The sequence below is a fragment of the Clupea harengus genome, chromosome 22 (genome assembly GCF_900700415.2).
Source record: "Clupea harengus chromosome 22, Ch_v2.0.2, whole genome shotgun sequence".
NCBI lineage: Eukaryota > Metazoa > Chordata > Actinopteri > Clupeiformes > Clupeidae > Clupea > Clupea harengus.
Genome location: NC_045173.1, coordinates 18,948,250 through 18,966,343, shown reverse-complemented (window position 1 = coordinate 18,966,343; position 18,094 = coordinate 18,948,250). Strand labels below are relative to the sequence as shown.

The window sequence follows — 18,094 nt, the reverse complement described above, 5'->3', positions numbered from 1 at the left end:
CTAAATTCCTTTTTCCCTTCAAGTACAAGTTGCTGACACACATTCGTTGAGCTGGGTGCAGGTTTGTTTACAAACACAGCGTTAAGGTTCACCTGAGAGTGAGAAGCTGATAAGTCTTCTGCTGCCCTGGCTCTGCGGAACATCCTCTGCAGACGGAGGCTTAAACACCTACAGAGAAAAAGGAGGGAAGTTTGGATGTTGACTCTGACTCAGTCACACACACACACACACACACACATATGCACACACACACACGCTTTCACAACACACAGGGTCAAACACACTGCATACAATTTACATTTATACAGACACACACCATAATAATTTGCAGTCCTGGAGACAATGTGAAAGGGCCCCGTCACATTGGCCACACCAGTCACCAATGACCTCGCTGACCCACCTGCTGAGCCAACCCACCACTTCTCTCACCCCCACCCCCACCCCCCTCCCCTAGTCTCCAAATCAGCCAAAATCCCGTTGAAATCACTAAATCCCTTTTCTACATGGAGTCCACTCAGACCAAGATAAGCTCTGAGTTCTTCACTAAAACACACACACACACACACAATTCTCTCTCTCTCTCTCTCTCTCTCTCTCTCTCACACACACACACACACACACACAAAAATACATACACCAACTCTATCCTCTCGCTCCCTTTTTCTCTCACATGCACACACACACACACACACACACACTATCACTCTTTTGTATATCTGTTTGTCTCTCTCAATCTCTTGTCTCTCTCTCTCTTTCTCTCACCATTTTAGGCCGAGAGCTCCTTGAGTGTCTTGGTCATCTAAAGTCAAACTCTGTCTGTGGCTCAGATTCATCCATGGCATTGACACAGACAGACACCAGCAGACAAACAGGAAGCCACCAGACACACCAGAGATCGGGAGAGCAACGAGGGAGACGGAGGGAGGCAGAGAGAGGGAGAGAGGGAGGGGGGAGGAAGAACAAGGAAGAAAGGAGGAGAGACAGAAGGTGAGAGGGAGAGAGAGACAGCACTGAAGTGAGAGAAGGGAGTTAGAGAGAACACACTAGACGGAGAGAGACAGGAGGTGGAGGTAAGTCAAACTAAAGCCATCAGAAATGACAACCTGTGGTGGCCCTGGGGCTGTGGCTGATATTAATAGACTCCAGATTATCCACATCTCTGCCAGTGCCCGCTGTAATCAGCACAGCTGAGGAGGAGCCGCACAGATGGCGCCGTTCCGCCCGCACCGCACAGCATCACCCCGTCTGACTGCCCTTCATAACACCATCAGCAAAGATAAACCTCTGCGCTCTATTTATATCCCCCAGAGGGGCCCGTGCCACCCTGATGAAGCTGTGTTTATTTGTGTTTATTGTTTGTGTTTTTTTTATATATAGTTTGGTCACATGACATGAGGGGATTAAAAGAGAAGGATTGACACAGAGTAGAGAGCACAGGCTCCTGATGTGACTTCCATTATGTGTTGGCAGGAGGAAGACAGACAAAGGGTACTACACAGGGTAACACACACACACACACACACAAACACACCTACACATTCATGCAAACACACACCAAGACTCTTTGCACATATACTCAAAAAACGCACACATATACACAAAGACATTTATGCTTAGGACACACATGCACACGCGCACACACACACACACAGACACAGACACAGACACAGAACACAGACACAGACACAGACACAGACACAGACACAGACACAGACACACAGACACACAGACACACAAACACACAAACACACAAACACACACCTACCGGTACAGAGGGGTTTTTCACTGTCACACTGGGGGTGGTGGCTCTCAGTGCACCGCTCACTCCGTGGTAATACTTAAAGCAGATCTTAGTCTCCGCTGATTGGTCAAGGAGCAGGCCAAGGTAAGACAGACAGCAGGAGTCAGCGAGAGAGAAAGAGAGAGAGAGAGAGAGCGAGAGAGAGCAGAGATTAAGGTCAAGTCCATTAGCCTATGACCTAATGTCTGTGTAGACGACAACTATCAAGCAGGTAAACAATGTGGCACCAAACAGGAACTGTTCTGTTCTGGAATCAGTAAGAACTAAGGAGGATGTATCAGCTAGGACTGTTCTAGAATCAGTGAGAACAACAGAAACTGTATCAGTTAGTACTGCTCTGAGTAAGTGAGAACTACATAGGTTGTATCAGATAGATAATAGATAATAAAGGAGAACTATATATACATATGTACATACACATACAGTATATGCATACATACATACACATACTTTATATACACTGCATCAGGTAAAGCTGTTCTGGAGCCAGTGAGAATTACAGATATAGAGTATAAGCAAGGATTGAAGGTTTCAAAGTCAACCGTCAATTAGAGAGGGGAGAAATGACATAAGATTACACATAATCTCCATAGAGTAACACTGATAAGAGTTGCATAACAACTTTAATGGGTCTAGAGACCACTCCTATAGCAACGCAACAAATTACCACTAAAGCACATAAATGCATTGGAGCTTAGATGACCCAAGTAATATTACAAAATGATAAAATCAACAGAGACAGTTGCAACTCTTACATGGTTTATGAAACAATTCTAAACCTAACATTATAAAATATAGTAATATCTAGGCTTTTTATAATTTGTAAGACTTGTAGTGGTAAAACAATGTTGCAATGGGAACTGCACGGAAGAAAATGAACCTCTATTGTGTGTTAAGTGTTGCCTCTGTTGGCATTATCACTCATGGGCTACAGGGCAGTGTCACGAGAGGTTTGTGAAGCTACTCTTAGGAGGAAGACTAGCAAGAGGAGAGGATGAAGAGTAGAATGGGAGGGGGGAAGATGAGGTGTGAGAGGAAGATGAGAATGAGGTGGAGGAGCAGTGCAAGAGGGGAGTAGAAAGGAGGAAGGAAAGGATGACAGGGAGGAGCAGAAGTAAAGCAAAGCCACGTTCGTTCACTTCTCCTTTTCTCTCTGTACTCCCCCCTGCCTGACCACAACCAGGCTGCTCTGCCACTGGAACCAGTGGAGACTACAGCATTACCCCCTCCACAGGAACACACAAGTCTGAGAAAGAAGTGGGAAGAATTCAACAGAAATGTTCACAGGGCCAGGGTGCTTAAAAATACAGTAGGTGTGGTATTAATTCCTAGTAACTGCTACTGATAGGGCTGTATTGCGTCATGCTGAAACACTGGTTTCTATTAAGGAAATCCTAAATTCAATTCTAAATCCAATTTCACACAATCTATGGCTAATAATAGCTCTAAGCATTAACCAAATCAACGTGATATAACACCATAACGCAGCATGATGGCTTTACAATTCATTGCAATACGGATCTGGGCAGAACCACTTCACCAGGGTGGCGCTATGTTTTGCCAGTTTTCTGATCTTTCTGTGTGGTTTTTTTCTTCTTCAGAGTGGGCGACACATCCTGTGGGCAGAAGATGCTTGAAGAGAAGTACTTACGCTCCACAAAATAGGAGCTGGCCTCAATCTTCCACACTATTTGGCCTTTGTGGGAGCCGTTCACGCCGCGGTTCTTGTAGTCCAAAAAGTTCTCCGACAGGACTTCATCTGAAACAGGGAATGCATTGGAATTCATCATTTAAAAGAACAAAGCTATATACGCTGTGTTGTGCGGCACTCTGGGAGTGTATGAGAGAGGGCAGATTTGAAGAGGCAGATATGATTAGGGAGAGCAGAGTGAAGCAGACAGCTTTACAGCCCCTTTCCTTGTCTACACACACACACACACCCCCCCCCTCACCTCCCCACCTGTCGACACACACCTCCCCTGTCCTCTCCTGTGTACACACACCTCTCATATCCTCTCCTGTTCACACACACGTCTCTATGACTGCCTCTCTTTGCTTAGCCTCTTTCATGTTCACCTCTCCCTCTCTCTCGCTCCCTTTTCTTCCTCTTAAGGTCCTCTCTGTCTTACTCTCCCTCCCTCTCTCTCTCTCTCTTTCTCTCTCTCTCCCTCCCTCTCTCTCTCTCTCTCTCTTTCTCTCTCTCTCCCTCTCTCCCTTTCTCTTACAGTCCTCTATCCCCTTTCGTCCTCTTTCTTTTAGTCTCACTCCTTTCCTCTGTTCTCCTGTGACTTCCCTCTTCAACTCTGTCTGTTTTATTCTGTCTTCTCTCTCTCTCGACCTGGGCATCCAGCCACCTCTTGCTACACTGATATGCGTCATTTATCCTGACACACTTCCTCACGGACAGTGCTTCGCAATGAGGCACATGTCATTCCAGTTTCACAGATGATGATGTGGTTAATCTTCCTATTATTGAATTTTAGTCAATTATATTATATTATATATATATATATATATATGTTTAAGAGCAGTGCAATACTTATCCAGTCTTACTGACTATACCAAGATTACCCAGCCACTCCTGCATACTTACAGTAGCTACCCCAAGACTTTTTATGATCACCAGTGAGGTGCTTCTTGATCCAGTCTCACTGATGTTTCTTACCCAAACCCCTCTGACATATTTAGCTAAACCAACACTCTACGTACACATGAGGTGCATCCTCATCTATATAGTGCATGCTACCAGACTCTTCTTTCACTATCTGAAAACATTATTATCAATACTTACCAAAAAGGTACATCCCGATCCAGTCCCCCGCGTCCACCTCATCCTTAATGTCCCAGCTGAGGGTGATGTCCTGTGATTGGCCAATGGTGTAGTGGGAGGCACTGACGGCCAGCGTGGATCGGCTGTGCGAGGTCACCAGGTCTGTGTCGCTTGTGGAGCGTGGCAGGCCTACCAGGTCCTCTGGAACGCCATTCTGGAAGTCCACGTTGGGGAACTGCTCCGGGTTGAAGCTGTGCCGGATCGGATCCTTGGAACGCCGGCGGTTCTGGGAGATGCGAGACGGGGAGGCCATGATGGCCAGCCCGAGAATCCGGTTCTGGTACAAGTTCTGGGTGGGAGAACAGAAAAACAATGGACTGGGTCATACTCAATCAAATCTGTTTATCTGTGTAAAGTTGTAAAATCTGTGTTTATTGGAACTTTGTTGGTGGAAATAACAATACAACACCAACCCCTTGACTTAAGGCAAATTTGCAAAGACAAGGCTTATATAGGCCTATAAAAATGAATCTTTTGGCAGCATGCACAGTAAATCTCCCTGTAAGATGAGGTATTCATCTTACTGGAGGATATGTGAGGCAGGGTTCCAGGTCAAGACACAAGCAAAGTCAGTAGATCTGCCAAATAGTACATTTTACAGCGTGTGAGTGAAAGGTCATGGAATTGTCATATCCCATAAACCAGTGTGTTTAATGGAACTGGTGGTGGAAAGCTTTTGGTGTCAAAAACACATGCAAATGAAGGTGCACAGCAGGGTTTGTTTTAAATATGTGGAGCAAGCACAGTAGGTCTGGCTGTAAGATGAGGTATTCATCTTCCTGGGGGACGAGAGTGAGAACAGGATTCCAGTTCTGAACCTGAGTGCTGCAGATTCCATGACATTTCATAGTTACCATAGTTAAGATTAAAGACCACAGAAAATCACGCCCCTCATTCTAGAATCTTTGCTAACAATGTCTTCAAACATAAGGGTAGAGAAGGTATCCACATACAAAACACCTGATTGGTAGTTTCCCCTAATCTGCTGGATCAAAGCTGTACCTTTGGAAACTATAGCAACAAACCACCTCATCACACTGACTCCTGCAACTGCTCTATGACGCCACACATCTGTAAGCATTTTCATTCCATAAATACACCGTGTTTCCTGTGTGATGAAAGTCTGCTAGTGATAATCGCTCTGTCCTGCCAGGCAGAGATTCAGTGCTCTTCTTAACCTCCAGTATCAGGAAGTTAATCTCCTTCCCAAGGGGGTCTAGAGTAGAGTGTGCGTCAGCGGCATAGCTAGCGTCAGAGCGATGGTGCCCATGTGGCAAGTTGCTCTGCTCTGTGCTGTGATGGGCTGTGTGGTGATGGGCTGGGGGGTATTATGGTAATGACATGCCCTCTGGGGGCCACCCCCCTCTGGGCAGCTCTGCTCTTTTTAACTGCTTTCCTGCAGGAGAGGAGATGGGGGAGAGAGAGAGAGAGAGAGAGAGAGAAAGAGAATTACAAAAATGGAGTGAAAGACAGAAAGAAAGAAAGAAAAAAAGAAAGACAGAAAGAAAGAGAGAAAGTGACAGAAAGAAAGAGGCAACACCCCTTTTCCTCCTTTTTTCCCTTTCTACTGAAAACTGTATGAACAGCACAAGCTTCTAACCTGACACCACACACACACACACACACACACGCACGCACGCACGCACGCACGCACGCACGCACGCACGCACGCACGCACGCACGCACGCACGCACGCACGCACGCACTCATCCTACGTATGTCTGATGTTGTACTTTCACTGCCATTTCATTCCCCTTCACCTTCAACTCCCTCTCTTCACGCCTCGTCCTTTTAATTTGCCTGTCTGTGCTTTCTTTCACTCAGCCAATAACACCTAGGGTTACCATGTGCTGATGTTTTGATTCTTTCAACAGTGCATGACATATAGGATGTAACATAGCAAAGCATAGCAAGAGCGCTAAGCATAATCTCATACGCCAATCCTTTGTTATGCAAAGTGTCTCGATTACACTTTGAAGCATGGATACTAATAAATACCCTATTTAACAGTTTTCAACGTATCAGTGCAGCCACAGCGCACACGACTACGCTACACACACACAGAGCACTCAGAGCAAGATGAGCCAAGCAACAATACAATAATTCTTTAGAGCTGTCTGGCATCTTGGATGGATCAATGTTATCGCTGGCCCACTCCACACTCAGTGGTCACTACAGAGAGCCAGTGTGTGTGTGAGTGTGTGTGTGTGTGTGTGTGTGTGTGTTTGTTTGTCCTTGGGCGTCCATGAGTTTATTCGAGGTCATGACTGCAACCAGGAAACTGAGCCAGCATGGAAATGAGAATGAATCACACCGTGACAAGGGAGTAACGTGCAGAGGAGAGGGGTGAAGAGAGAAGGGAGAAGAGGAGAGAGGGAGAGAGAGAAGAGGAGAGAGGGAGTAGTGTTTGGGTTTGGTGTGTTTTCTTATCTTATTAACTTAATCATAATCTAAAAAAAACAGATAAACTTGCAACAGTACCTACAGCACTGAAGCGCCCAATCAGAGTGTAGGCAGGGTGCTACCGGGGCAATGCATCATGGGTAGGCACTTCAGAGGAGCGGAGGACTCTGATGAGGTGAGATGGTGTAAGGTTAGAGCTTGAAAGGCAAAAAACTTGCAGCTTATCACTACTAACACACACACACACACGCACTCTTTTGTCCTGACCACCTCAGCCTACCTGGAGGGTTGAAGAGAGTCAGGTGCACTTACTGAGAGCTCACTCAGAGGTCAAAGGTCATAGGGGCAGAGTCAAAATAGAAGATGTGACCCACCACAATAACACACACACACACACACACACACACACACACACACACACACACACACACACACATAATGGAAACTGGTTCAGTGGGAGACAAAATGAGCATAAAATCAAAACAAATGTCAGTCTCTGCAGGACTTCAAGAATTCAAGGATTTCCTGCAATTACAACTGCGGCTTGCAATTTTTCCGCACCATTTTCGCAAAAGTATGGAATTTCTGCATTATTTGCGATTCATTCATGTCTTACTTTATTCAATGATGACAGGCAATTAAATTCTCTCTTGAATTCACTCCACGAACCATCAATAAAATATTGTATTAACAGTTTTCTGTACAATCTCTGACACTCTTATTCCACCAACTTCAAGATAAACCTGCATATGAAAATAAATAAGTGTTCAGCAAAATGCCAAGACTTTCACCAATACATCGGACAAGACTTTCCCTAAATGTTGTATAAATAATGGGGGTAATCCTTCATCAGTGTGCTCAGCTCTGATCTGACCCAGTCTTTGTTTTAATCTAAGATCATTCGAGTTTGCATAAATGTGCTCAGAGATGATCCGAAGGGACACAGGAAGTGAAAATACAGGGTTTCAGATTATATTTGTGGTCTAAGCGATAAGGTCAGATCATTTGACAACCAAAATAACTATTAATGACAAGGAATACTACTATTTCAAAAAAGTGCAAATAACAAATTGAAAGTGTGCAGTGCCAATGGACTTAATGAGCAAAAATGAAAAGTGAAAGGCAAAACACAATCTATAACGATTTAGCAATATGACACGAGTGAGAGTGGGGTTGGTCAAGTAATGACACGGACCTTCGTGGATAGCATCTCTAGAACAAATCAGGGCCAGATGAGGGCCAAATCTGGCCTAGGGTTAGTTGCTATCTGGACCTGTGACATAAGTGTGTATGATGTGTGTACTACCAGGGGGGTATTCCAAGTACGTGGTTTGGTGACTAACCCCGATAAGTTTACTCATAGTAAAGAGTACACCTCCTAAAAGAAGATCCCTATGGCTTTGTTTTGCTAGGAGAATGAAGCCATAGGGCTCTTCTATTAGGAGGTTTACCACTTACTCAGAGTTAGCTTATCCGGGTTGGTCACTAAACCACGTACTAGGAATACCCCCCTGGAGTAAAACTATACAATGGGTGGGGCCCAATGAGGGTATTCAATCTGCTGCATGTCTGTTTCATATGCATATTCTCGTTACTCTATGGGGCTTTATAGGGAGTGTTATATTACACCACAAATTCAATTGGTTAGGAACCCTGAGGCCTTTTTTTATTCAAGCCAGATCAGATAATAAAAAAGACAAGTGTGAATGACCAGGACTCTCACGGATAGCAGCTGACTACAGAACAGACACAGGCCTGATCAAGGCCTGATCAGTGCCAGATCTCTGTCAGCTGCTTTACGGAGAGGGAGGGACTGAAGGTAACACTGTTGCAGACGATGCTCCCGCTAACAAAGACTCCGCAAATATCGTCGTCCTCAGACTGACACAATGAATTATAACCACATAAAACCTGTCAAGTCATTACATTAAATATCAGGGCAACACGGCATGGCAGTCTCCTCTTCTGCTCTCCTCTTCCGCTCCCTCTGGGCAATCAATCAGAATGAAACAGCTTGGCTCAAGGCCCTCAGTGACTCCCTTTGATATGCATGCAGGGGCAAGAGCTGAGGAAACTTAATGCGCTCATGTTGCTGAGAAAAACTCCTCTCCTCTCTTATGCTTCACTGCCTGAGGTCTAATACAGACAGGAAAAATTAGGCTGTGTGGTCATCCTCAACAAAGAAAACTCACCAAATCATCAATGGTGGCAGAGTTAGCTCAATGTCCCCATTAGCGCTCGCTAACCCCTTAGCTGGATATTCTTCAGGGTACTGTATATGATGGGTTTAGAATCACATGCGCTCACTTTCTCTCTTTCTCTCTTTCTCTCTCTCCATTTCTCACTCTCTGTCTCTCTCACACCCTCCCCTCCCATAAACTCAATGACAGACCAGCAGTGCTCATCGTTTGGCCATCCCACAAACGTCTTGGTGCCGTCCCCGCTCCGGCTGAATGACTCATGACTCCATGCATTTTTTACACTGCTGGGAGGCAGCCTCAGCATTTTCACTCCCACTCCCGCTCCCGCTCCCATCGGGACGGTCCCACGCAGAGGCGCGCCCCCCCCCCCCCCCCCCCCCCCCCCCCCCCGCCTGTGCTAGCAGAGCATGACAACACAGCTTCACATTCAATTCAGCTCAGCTCAGTTTAGTTCACCTCGGTTTAATTCAATTGAATCAGGATCAATTCAGTTCAATCCAGCTTAATTCAATTAAGTTAACATTCAAACCTGTTCAATTATATGTAATTCTATACAGGCAATGCTGGCGAGTATAAAGCCTGCTCTACCTGGAGGTCACAGGCTTAATTTTCGGTTGGTATTATGAGCTTGTTTGTAATATCCTCAGGTACCAGGTGACATTGAAATACAATCCGGGTGAGATCAGAGGCAGATGGGAAAGTCAGCTTTGACGTGGTGTACCTGTGATGATCATCAGCTGTGATGTGGTGTACCTGTGATGATTATCAGACAGTGTGGAAGTAAGCAGTGTAGGGATTGTATACAAACACAGAAAATGTCGCATTGAGATTTCACAGTGAGCTTTCTATGGGTTGCACTGAACTGAAATATCCTGTGGAATACACAATCTGCTCTAAATTCTGATTTATTACTTTTAAGGACAGACAAAAAATATAGAGGATTACCTCAGGGTGAGGAATAAAATGGTAGAGAAAGCATGTGTGAGTACCACAGACGAGGAGAAGGGCATTTGTAGGTCAGTATGGGTGTCCCCACAGTCAGCCATTACAATGTGCCCTGAGCCCTCTATAATGTCAGTAAGAGACGACAGCAACAACAGAATTCCACCCTAATTTAATTTCCTGTGCTTTCCCTTCTTCGGTTAAATGGCAGAGACACGGTCAACCCCAGCCACCCAACCATCCCCAGCAAGTGGTGTAATGTAGATATCCATCCATCCATCCATCCATCCATTATCAAATCACTGAGCCATTCAGCTGTCAAGTGTCACTCCCAAGACTGCTGGGCTGAGATGGATCACGACTCCTATCATCAGCACACATCCAGAGATTGCGGGATTACTTCCAAATAGGCTTCCTACAAACTCTGCTTCCTCACAGCCGTGAGCCTAAAGGTACAGTCTGCAATTCTTGCAAAAGGTTGTTGCTATTTGAGCTCGACAGCGAATCAAAGTACACTCCTTGTTCCTTGAATTACACCCCTTGTTCCACCAGCAACGTGATGACGGGCTGGGATTGTGTATTTAATTGTGTGATATGTTTGTTTTCTATAGTACAACCACCAGAGTTTCTTGGAGCACACACACACACACACACACGGAACTGACAGTGAGAGGACCGTGAGGACCAATTCACTGAATCTGACAAAAAGTGTATTGGATTGAAATCGTGAACTCGCCTATGATATCAGGGGAAACCTTCAGATGGGGAGAAACAAAGAGCAGGAAAAAAAGACATGCTGAATTGCAAAATAAAGTGCATGAGACTAGCCTTGAGAAACACTCAGTGGTCCATTTCACCGCTGTGTGGTGCACTATACGGACGACTGTCATCTATTGATTATCCTACTTTTGACCTCATGTTGGGCTACCTAAGAATACACTCTTTGGGAGTGAACGAAGCCCTTGCTCTCCGGGAGCTTTTCTTCAGGGTGGCAATACAAGGGGATCAATATACAGCTGGTCCCTATTCCATGTAGGAGCTTCCTCAAGCCCCACGGGCAGGTGGATCAATACTAATCTGGACAATCTCTTATCCTGGTCAACATTATTCAGGCTTTGACCAGCTGTTGTTGAATTTAGCTGTCATGTCCAGCACAGACATACAGTATATCAATGACTTACAGAGGTGATGAGACTACTCTTTTTAGGGAAACAGATAAGAGTGTGTGAGCATTTAGATGGTTTATCAGACTAAACTGATAAAGTTAAAGTAATAAAGGTTGAAGTAAATATAAGGTGAAGATTCAACAATAATTTATTATTAATACTTTACTATTACCACCCACTACAGAACAGTACAAACAGAAGGTGTACAGAATATGGATACAATATGGATTTCCTGACTCAGATTTCATGGAGATATAAGTATACTGCTTTGTCATCCCATGCCTCCCTACCTACACATTGTCCAAGCCTAAACCATCGTGGTAGAGTCGCCTGCAAATACCCCAAACATTGCGCGCAGAATGAAGTGTGCGTTCACCCTAGCATTCATTTCACTCTGGAAAAATCTGTCACCGAGTCGCTGTGACGTTTAGGAGAACACGTTTTCTATTTCGACATCAAACCGCGCGATATAGAGCTAGATATAGCACAGGATTACTGCCTTGCGCTGGCCACACACCTGGCGCGCGCACGCACGGGCACACACACGCACGGGCGGGCACACACACACACACACACACACACACACATACACACACACACACACACACACCCAAAGACACAACATCCCAGCATCCCTTATCTAGATCGGATGATTGACTGGGCCTGGTCATGCAGCAGCAGCTGTATGCTAATAAGGCATCGAGAGTACGGCAACAATGCTGTATGTCTATATTCAAGGCGAGTAGTAGACTACCACTAACACAGCGTATCTCGATTATTCTCCGTGACTTCACGTGGCAGTGCTGTATGTCGATATACAAATAACACACCCTCCATCAATCACTCACCTGAGACAGTATGACCTGACGGTGAATCATACTCCAAACGCGATCCCTCAAATCCCAGAGGACATTTTCCGATGTTGCACTGATACAAGCAGTCCTGTATTCGCCATCACGCAGCGTCCCTCTCCCAGCATCATTTGCGATCTGTTAGTTGCTTGATGGAGCCTCCTTCCTCTTTCCTGGGTACCAGCACGGTTGCAACCAATGGGCGAGCGATCTGTGTGATTTCTACGCCTGGTCCACCCGCCCCTCAGTTGTCCTCCTTTGCGCATGCACGCTTTTGTATCTTGAGCAAGCGCACCTCTAGCCGTGGTCAGTGGATGAAGCACACGTGCTAAATCAATGCATCCGGAATTGATCACTTCAATTTGTCAGGTTACACATGGATCATACGCTGAAGCAGAGAGCTGTTTATCGGAGAGCGCTAAAAGACAAGTGCCATAGTGAAATCACATTTCTTTATACAGCATTTAAAAACAACAAGAGTTTAACCAAAGTGCTTTCCGGTCGAGGCAAATCAATTGACAGTTACAATAAAGAAGAAAAGAAAATTGATTAAGAGATTAAAAAGACATATAGGACATAAAAGCAATTAAATTGAAAGAATGAAAAAAAGACCAAAATAACAAAATAAAAACAAGAAAAAGAAGGTAAGCAAGGAAAAGCTAAAACGAATATAAGTAAAAGTAGTAAGAATTAAAAGTAAAGTAATTAAAAGTAGTAAAAAGAGAAAGGATAAGAGAACAATTAACAGATACATCAAACCACGAATATGGATAATGGAACTGAACAAAAAACCCAAAACAATAAAACTAGAATTCAAACTGAACTTGATCAAATAAGGGGGAGCCCCACAGCCCTGTCTAAGTAGCCAGACTACGCCACCCAAGGAATTTCACCCAGAGAATATTAAACTAACATTCAACTAGGCACACCGGCCTTAGAAACACTGGTTCAAACACACCACACAAGAGTCGTGAATCCCATAATTTGTTTATTAGAAAAAAAAATCAAAAATAGAAAAGGTTTTATTATCATCAGTATACATCTAAAAATCAGGGCCCAGACAGACAGCATGGTTATATTACCACTGGCAAACACTCTAGGGAGGGGAATTACTGAAAACAAAAGCTAGAAAAGAAAGAAGAGAAAGTAAGCTACAGAAAAAACACAAGCCATTAAACTATAGGAAATGACAGACAAAAGGAAACCCTCAGGGAGTAATAGGCAACTAAGGAAGACTTTAAACTGGTTGGAGACAAGCCATTAGGCTACATAGCAAAATAACAAAACAAAACACCAAAACAGACTCGCAAAGACAAGAAAGGACCAAGACAAGACAGCAGCTCATGTGACGAATCCAGCCTTGTGATGTGAGATTAATTTATTTGGATGCTAGTCTGAGACAGGACAGGTTGATGACTTTGGGCTTCTGGAAAAACTACAAATCTCTGTGAGACAGGGATGACACCAATAAGGTTACAGCCTATGTCGAATTCTTTCATAAATAACATAGCAGGAATGTTCATGATAAAAACAAGCGAGTCGACAACTTATCTAACACAGCCAAACATCAAGCAAGCGCAACACAACAAGACGTTTAACAACTTATTACTGAGCTCGGCATCTGACTTGCTCGGTTACTTGTTCGGTCTCTTGCGCGGTTACTGTGTCTTTTTCTCTTCCTATCCTCCGACAATGTCTTCCTCATTTTTTCTTCGCCTCTGCCATGATGTCCAAACAGAGAATACTGCGCTAGCTTCCTCTTGTAGCTAGCGCATGGGTCTAGTTGTTGTTGCGTGATGTGGTGCCATGGCAAAGCTGTCATGGCAAATAGTGTCCGGGCGCCAAATAGTGTCCAAGCGACGTCATAATGGCTTTCGAACGACTCTTGAGTGACAGTTGCTATACCAACGCTAGCATTACATAGTTCTCGTGAGAGGCCTTGTGCCCTGTACCCCAAAGTTACATAGTAAAAATACCAGGCGACCAGGCGTGCTGTGGCAGTGGCAGTGGAATGACGCCATTCTCTGTCATTCTCTTGCCAATGTAATAGTGAACCCTGAAAGTGTTTTCCTTATTTCCAGATTTTCATTTTGCTGTCTCTCTTTCACTAACAGTGTTTGATCATTGTAACCCGTCTCCAACTAACTGAATACTATGTTGTTAAAGCTGAATGTTATCCATGTCACTAATTTCAACACAACAAGTTTCAAACTCGTTGTTTGCACACAGTAAGCGTGTAGTAGAGGGATGTAAAAATTACCTCTAAGAAACAAGACAGTAACCTCCTTTATAACCTGCTGACAAACAATCTGGAAAACAAATGGCATGCCACAAACATTCTTTGTGAACCAAGTACTTGCACAGTATACAATCACAAGACTGATGATCATAGACTTTCAACCTTCATTCAAGAAATCATTTCTGTATTGCAGTGAAGGAAATAGTAGATGGAACTAATAGTAATCAACATTTCTGAGGCCACAAAACTATTCCCAGATGGTGTTTGTGTGGCCTACATACTGTACAGTCATTTGGCATACTGGTCCTTAGAAAAACCACTCTAAGGGCTGAGCGATAATTCCCTGGAGAGATTTTGTGTGCTGTAAAGCCCAATGGTGAAAATATGACTGAATACCTTGTTCTCTGACATAGTGGCAAATATTATTACTGTATATTTCCCCCATGCTGGCCTGGCACATCCAGTCTGGCTCAATGGCCCGTGACACTTTAGACACATTTCCTGCATTTGGACATTGAATCAAGCCTTCTCCCATAAACCATCAAGGTAATTAATAAAATGAATAAATGTTACATTACATGTTGTATTATAAAAAATACAGTATCACTGATACTGATAAAATATTTGTTTGCCAAACAATGATAAAGGGTTTCACCATTTTGCATGTCATGGCAGTGAAGAGATGCCTAGATGTTTTGGGGAATATGACCATTCAACAGAGAAGCTGCATAATATATTTTGATCAACATGACATGTGCAATTGTTTTTACGGTCATTGGTTTGCATCTGGTCACCCTGCTCCGGCATAATTTTATGACATGGCAACTTACCTACACCTTTACCTAACTCACATTTAACATGAACGTGTATTTGAAAGTTACAAAGCTTCCACATTTATATAAACATTAATAATCCAAAATATTATCCTTATCAGTCAGTTAAAGAGCAGACCAACTAAATAATATGGGTTACAGAAGAAAAATATTTGGGAGTGACATCTACTGGTAAAGTTCACTAAATGACGCTATGTAATGCTGACCCAATCACTCAAGAAAAAATCAAGAACTCTATTCTTTCTTTATTGTGTTGCATGTGTCAGTGCGTTTCCTTGGAGTTTTGCTTGCATCACAGTGTTCTTTGAAGCAGTATGTGAGTGTGATTTCGCAATAACAATGCTTACAAGAATATACATCATGCTGACAACAACGTCATCAGTATCAGACTGACTCATGCAATGTTTCTGAGAAAGGAAGTCTAATTCTGCCACTGTGGATCTGAGAAACGAGAAACTCAAACACAGGTTTAGATTGTGTTGGGTTTTAGTTACCCAGTCTCATAACCCCGATACTATATTGTTTTAAATGGACTATGAACAGTTAATAATCAGACACTTGGATCATACCACATTTATGAAAGGCTTTATGAATCATAGGAGCTGATTTCTCTTTGTTCTCTGTCTGCATGGCTGAAGCCAGTCAGAGCTACTTCCATGTTACTACCTGAAACTATTCACTGCATTGACTATCTGATCTTAGGGGTTTGTATGTATGCCATATGAGTAAACTGCATTGACTATCTGATCTTAGGGGTTTGTATGTATGCCATGAGTAAACTGTGGTCCGCTGCATTCTGTATACAATGTTCTATGCCATGACTCAACCAAGTTCACAGCCACAACTTTGCAGTTGTGGTTTAAGTTTAAGGTTATTTTGCCCATATCTCTAAGAATAAATATAGAATGATTGATTGTTTGATTCATTCTGAACTACATCTTTATTTATTTACATTTTTTTTCTTATTTACACAACAGAAAGAACAACTTGACGTGAAAATAAAAAAAATTAAAAATTTTGTTTTCATATTCATATAATGATTTGGTGATTCATTTGTGAAATTACTTTTGTTGAACATATAAAGAGAGAAATAAAAAAAGGTACCTCTGACCAGCAGAATGGAAAGAAAGCTTTGATATATTTGTATCTTCAAATGACTACTGCTCAAAGCTAATTCATACATGTTCATATATAAACTATATTGCACACAGAACAACATTTTAGGAGACACAACTGTAGTTTTACAATTAGTATCAAGAGGAATTTCCAAAGCCGGTACTATGTGCTTATCTATAAGCACAGGGGGGAAAATGTCGGGACAACTACGCTATATTGTAGTTATGGTCTTCAAGTCACTGATTAAAGCATCCTTACTGATGTCTTATCAGTCAACATATAAGGGTTCTTACAAGATGTCGTCTTGCTGGTTTGGCTTCTGGTGTCTGTTGTGAGCACGAATGACTTCAGGCAAGGGATGTGTCTGGCCAACAATTTCCTGAAGTGGTTCTGAAACTTCTTACCCACAAAAGTGTAGAAGACGGGGCTGATGCAACAGTAGAGGAAAGCCAGGTTGCGCGTGATAAAGTGAGCGTAGTCTAGCGTGTCTGACAGACAGTCTGTAGGCCTACTGTAAGACATCTCAAGGGCTTGTAGGAGGATGACTACGTTGTAAGGGGTCCAGCAGATGAAGAAGGTGAGCACGATGACAAAGATCAACTTCACCGCTCTGCACTTCTCCCTCATGCGAGTGGAGAGGACCCTCACCGTGATGCGAACATAGCAGTAGAGGACGATGGCCAGGGGGATCATGAAGAACATAATGAACTGCTGGTAGTAGCCAAACAGCTTCCACTTCGTCATGGAGTTTTGGTCGTAGCCAAGGTCCTCACACAGCTCGCCGTACTTTGGGTCAGAGCGGGTGTCATGCAGAATCAGCTCTTTCACACTAGATGCCAAGCTCACCACCCACACAACCACGGAGGAGCTGATGGCATAGGCCTTCCTTCTCTGTTTGGCAGCCGTGACGGCGTGCACCACAGCAAGGTAGCGGTCGAAGGTCATGAGTGTGAGAAAGAGAATGGAGCTGTAGAAGCCCACGGAGAACAGGCTGCTCACCAGCTTGCACATGGTCCGGCCGAAGATCCACTCCGAGGCATGGTAGACAGCGTAGAAGGGGAGGCTGCAAGCGAACAGCAGGTCAGAGATCACCAGGTTGAGCAGGAAGATGTTGGTAACGGTGCCAAGCTTCTCGTACTTGTAGATGATGTAGAGGACCAGCCCGTTCCCCAGGATGCTGATGATGAAGTTCATGTAGAAGAATGGCGGAAGGTACTTGGCACCGAAGTGCACTACGTCCATCTTCTGACACAGACGGACATGTCCACTCTCTACATAACCTAGGTTCGTTTCTACATAAGAGTCATTGCCAGCCAAAAAATTCAGAAAATCTTCATAATTCGTGTCTATGTCTGAATCCATGGTGGAATTCATGTGTCCAGTTAAAAAAAGAATAGAAAAAAAGCCCTCCCTGCCCGATCAATTTAAAGTTGTTATTGTTAGCGACTACCTTTCATTACTGGAGTGGGATGTTGCAGTGATGATCTGAAATGATTGATGAGGTAATGGTGCTGCTGTTGAACGCTGTGGCGATGTCAGACTGAGCAGAGGATGTGTGTGCAAACTTTCACAACTGTTTAGAGCACCTGCGCTGTCCACATCCTGTCACTGTCACAGAGTAGGCAGTCTTCACAGCCTCCAATGAGAAGAAAAACCAGAACATAGAACTGAGAAATGGGAATTATGTGCATGTGAGTGCAATAACCACACAA

At 43.8% G+C, this 18,094-nt stretch overlaps 2 protein-coding genes across 5 annotated transcripts in view; both read right to left on the bottom strand.

The window, feature by feature from the left end:
- The window catches only part of hecw1b (HECT, C2 and WW domain containing E3 ubiquitin protein ligase 1b), a 37,238-nt gene extending 23,716 nt beyond the window's left edge, over positions 1-13,522 (bottom strand). For 2 of the 4 annotated variants that reach the window (XM_031559667.2, XM_031559668.2), the window contains exons 1-5: positions 12,192-13,522; positions 4,593-4,920; positions 3,453-3,560; positions 1,766-1,860; positions 93-168 (exon numbers count right to left, since the gene is read on the bottom strand). In XM_031559667.2, coding sequence (XP_031415527.1) covers positions 93-168; positions 1,766-1,860; positions 3,453-3,560; positions 4,593-4,920; positions 12,192-12,221 — 637 coding nt within the window. In that variant the 5' untranslated portion in view covers positions 12,222-13,522. Of the gene's footprint in view, positions 1-92; positions 169-1,765; positions 1,861-3,452; positions 3,561-4,592; positions 4,921-7,112; positions 7,202-12,191 lie in introns of all 4 variants that reach the window. The other 2 variants (XM_031559669.2, XM_031559670.2) reach the window with 2 other exon arrangements.
- Positions 13,523-16,347: 2,825 nt separating this feature from the next.
- ccr12a (chemokine (C-C motif) receptor 12a) lies at positions 16,348-17,941 on the bottom strand. The gene has a single exon (XM_031560177.2). It carries the CDS (start codon positions 17,754-17,756, stop codon positions 16,626-16,628), a length of 1,131 nt encoding a protein of 376 aa, XP_031416037.1. The 5' UTR covers positions 17,757-17,941; the 3' UTR covers positions 16,348-16,625.
- Positions 17,942-18,094: the final 153 nt, after the last annotated feature.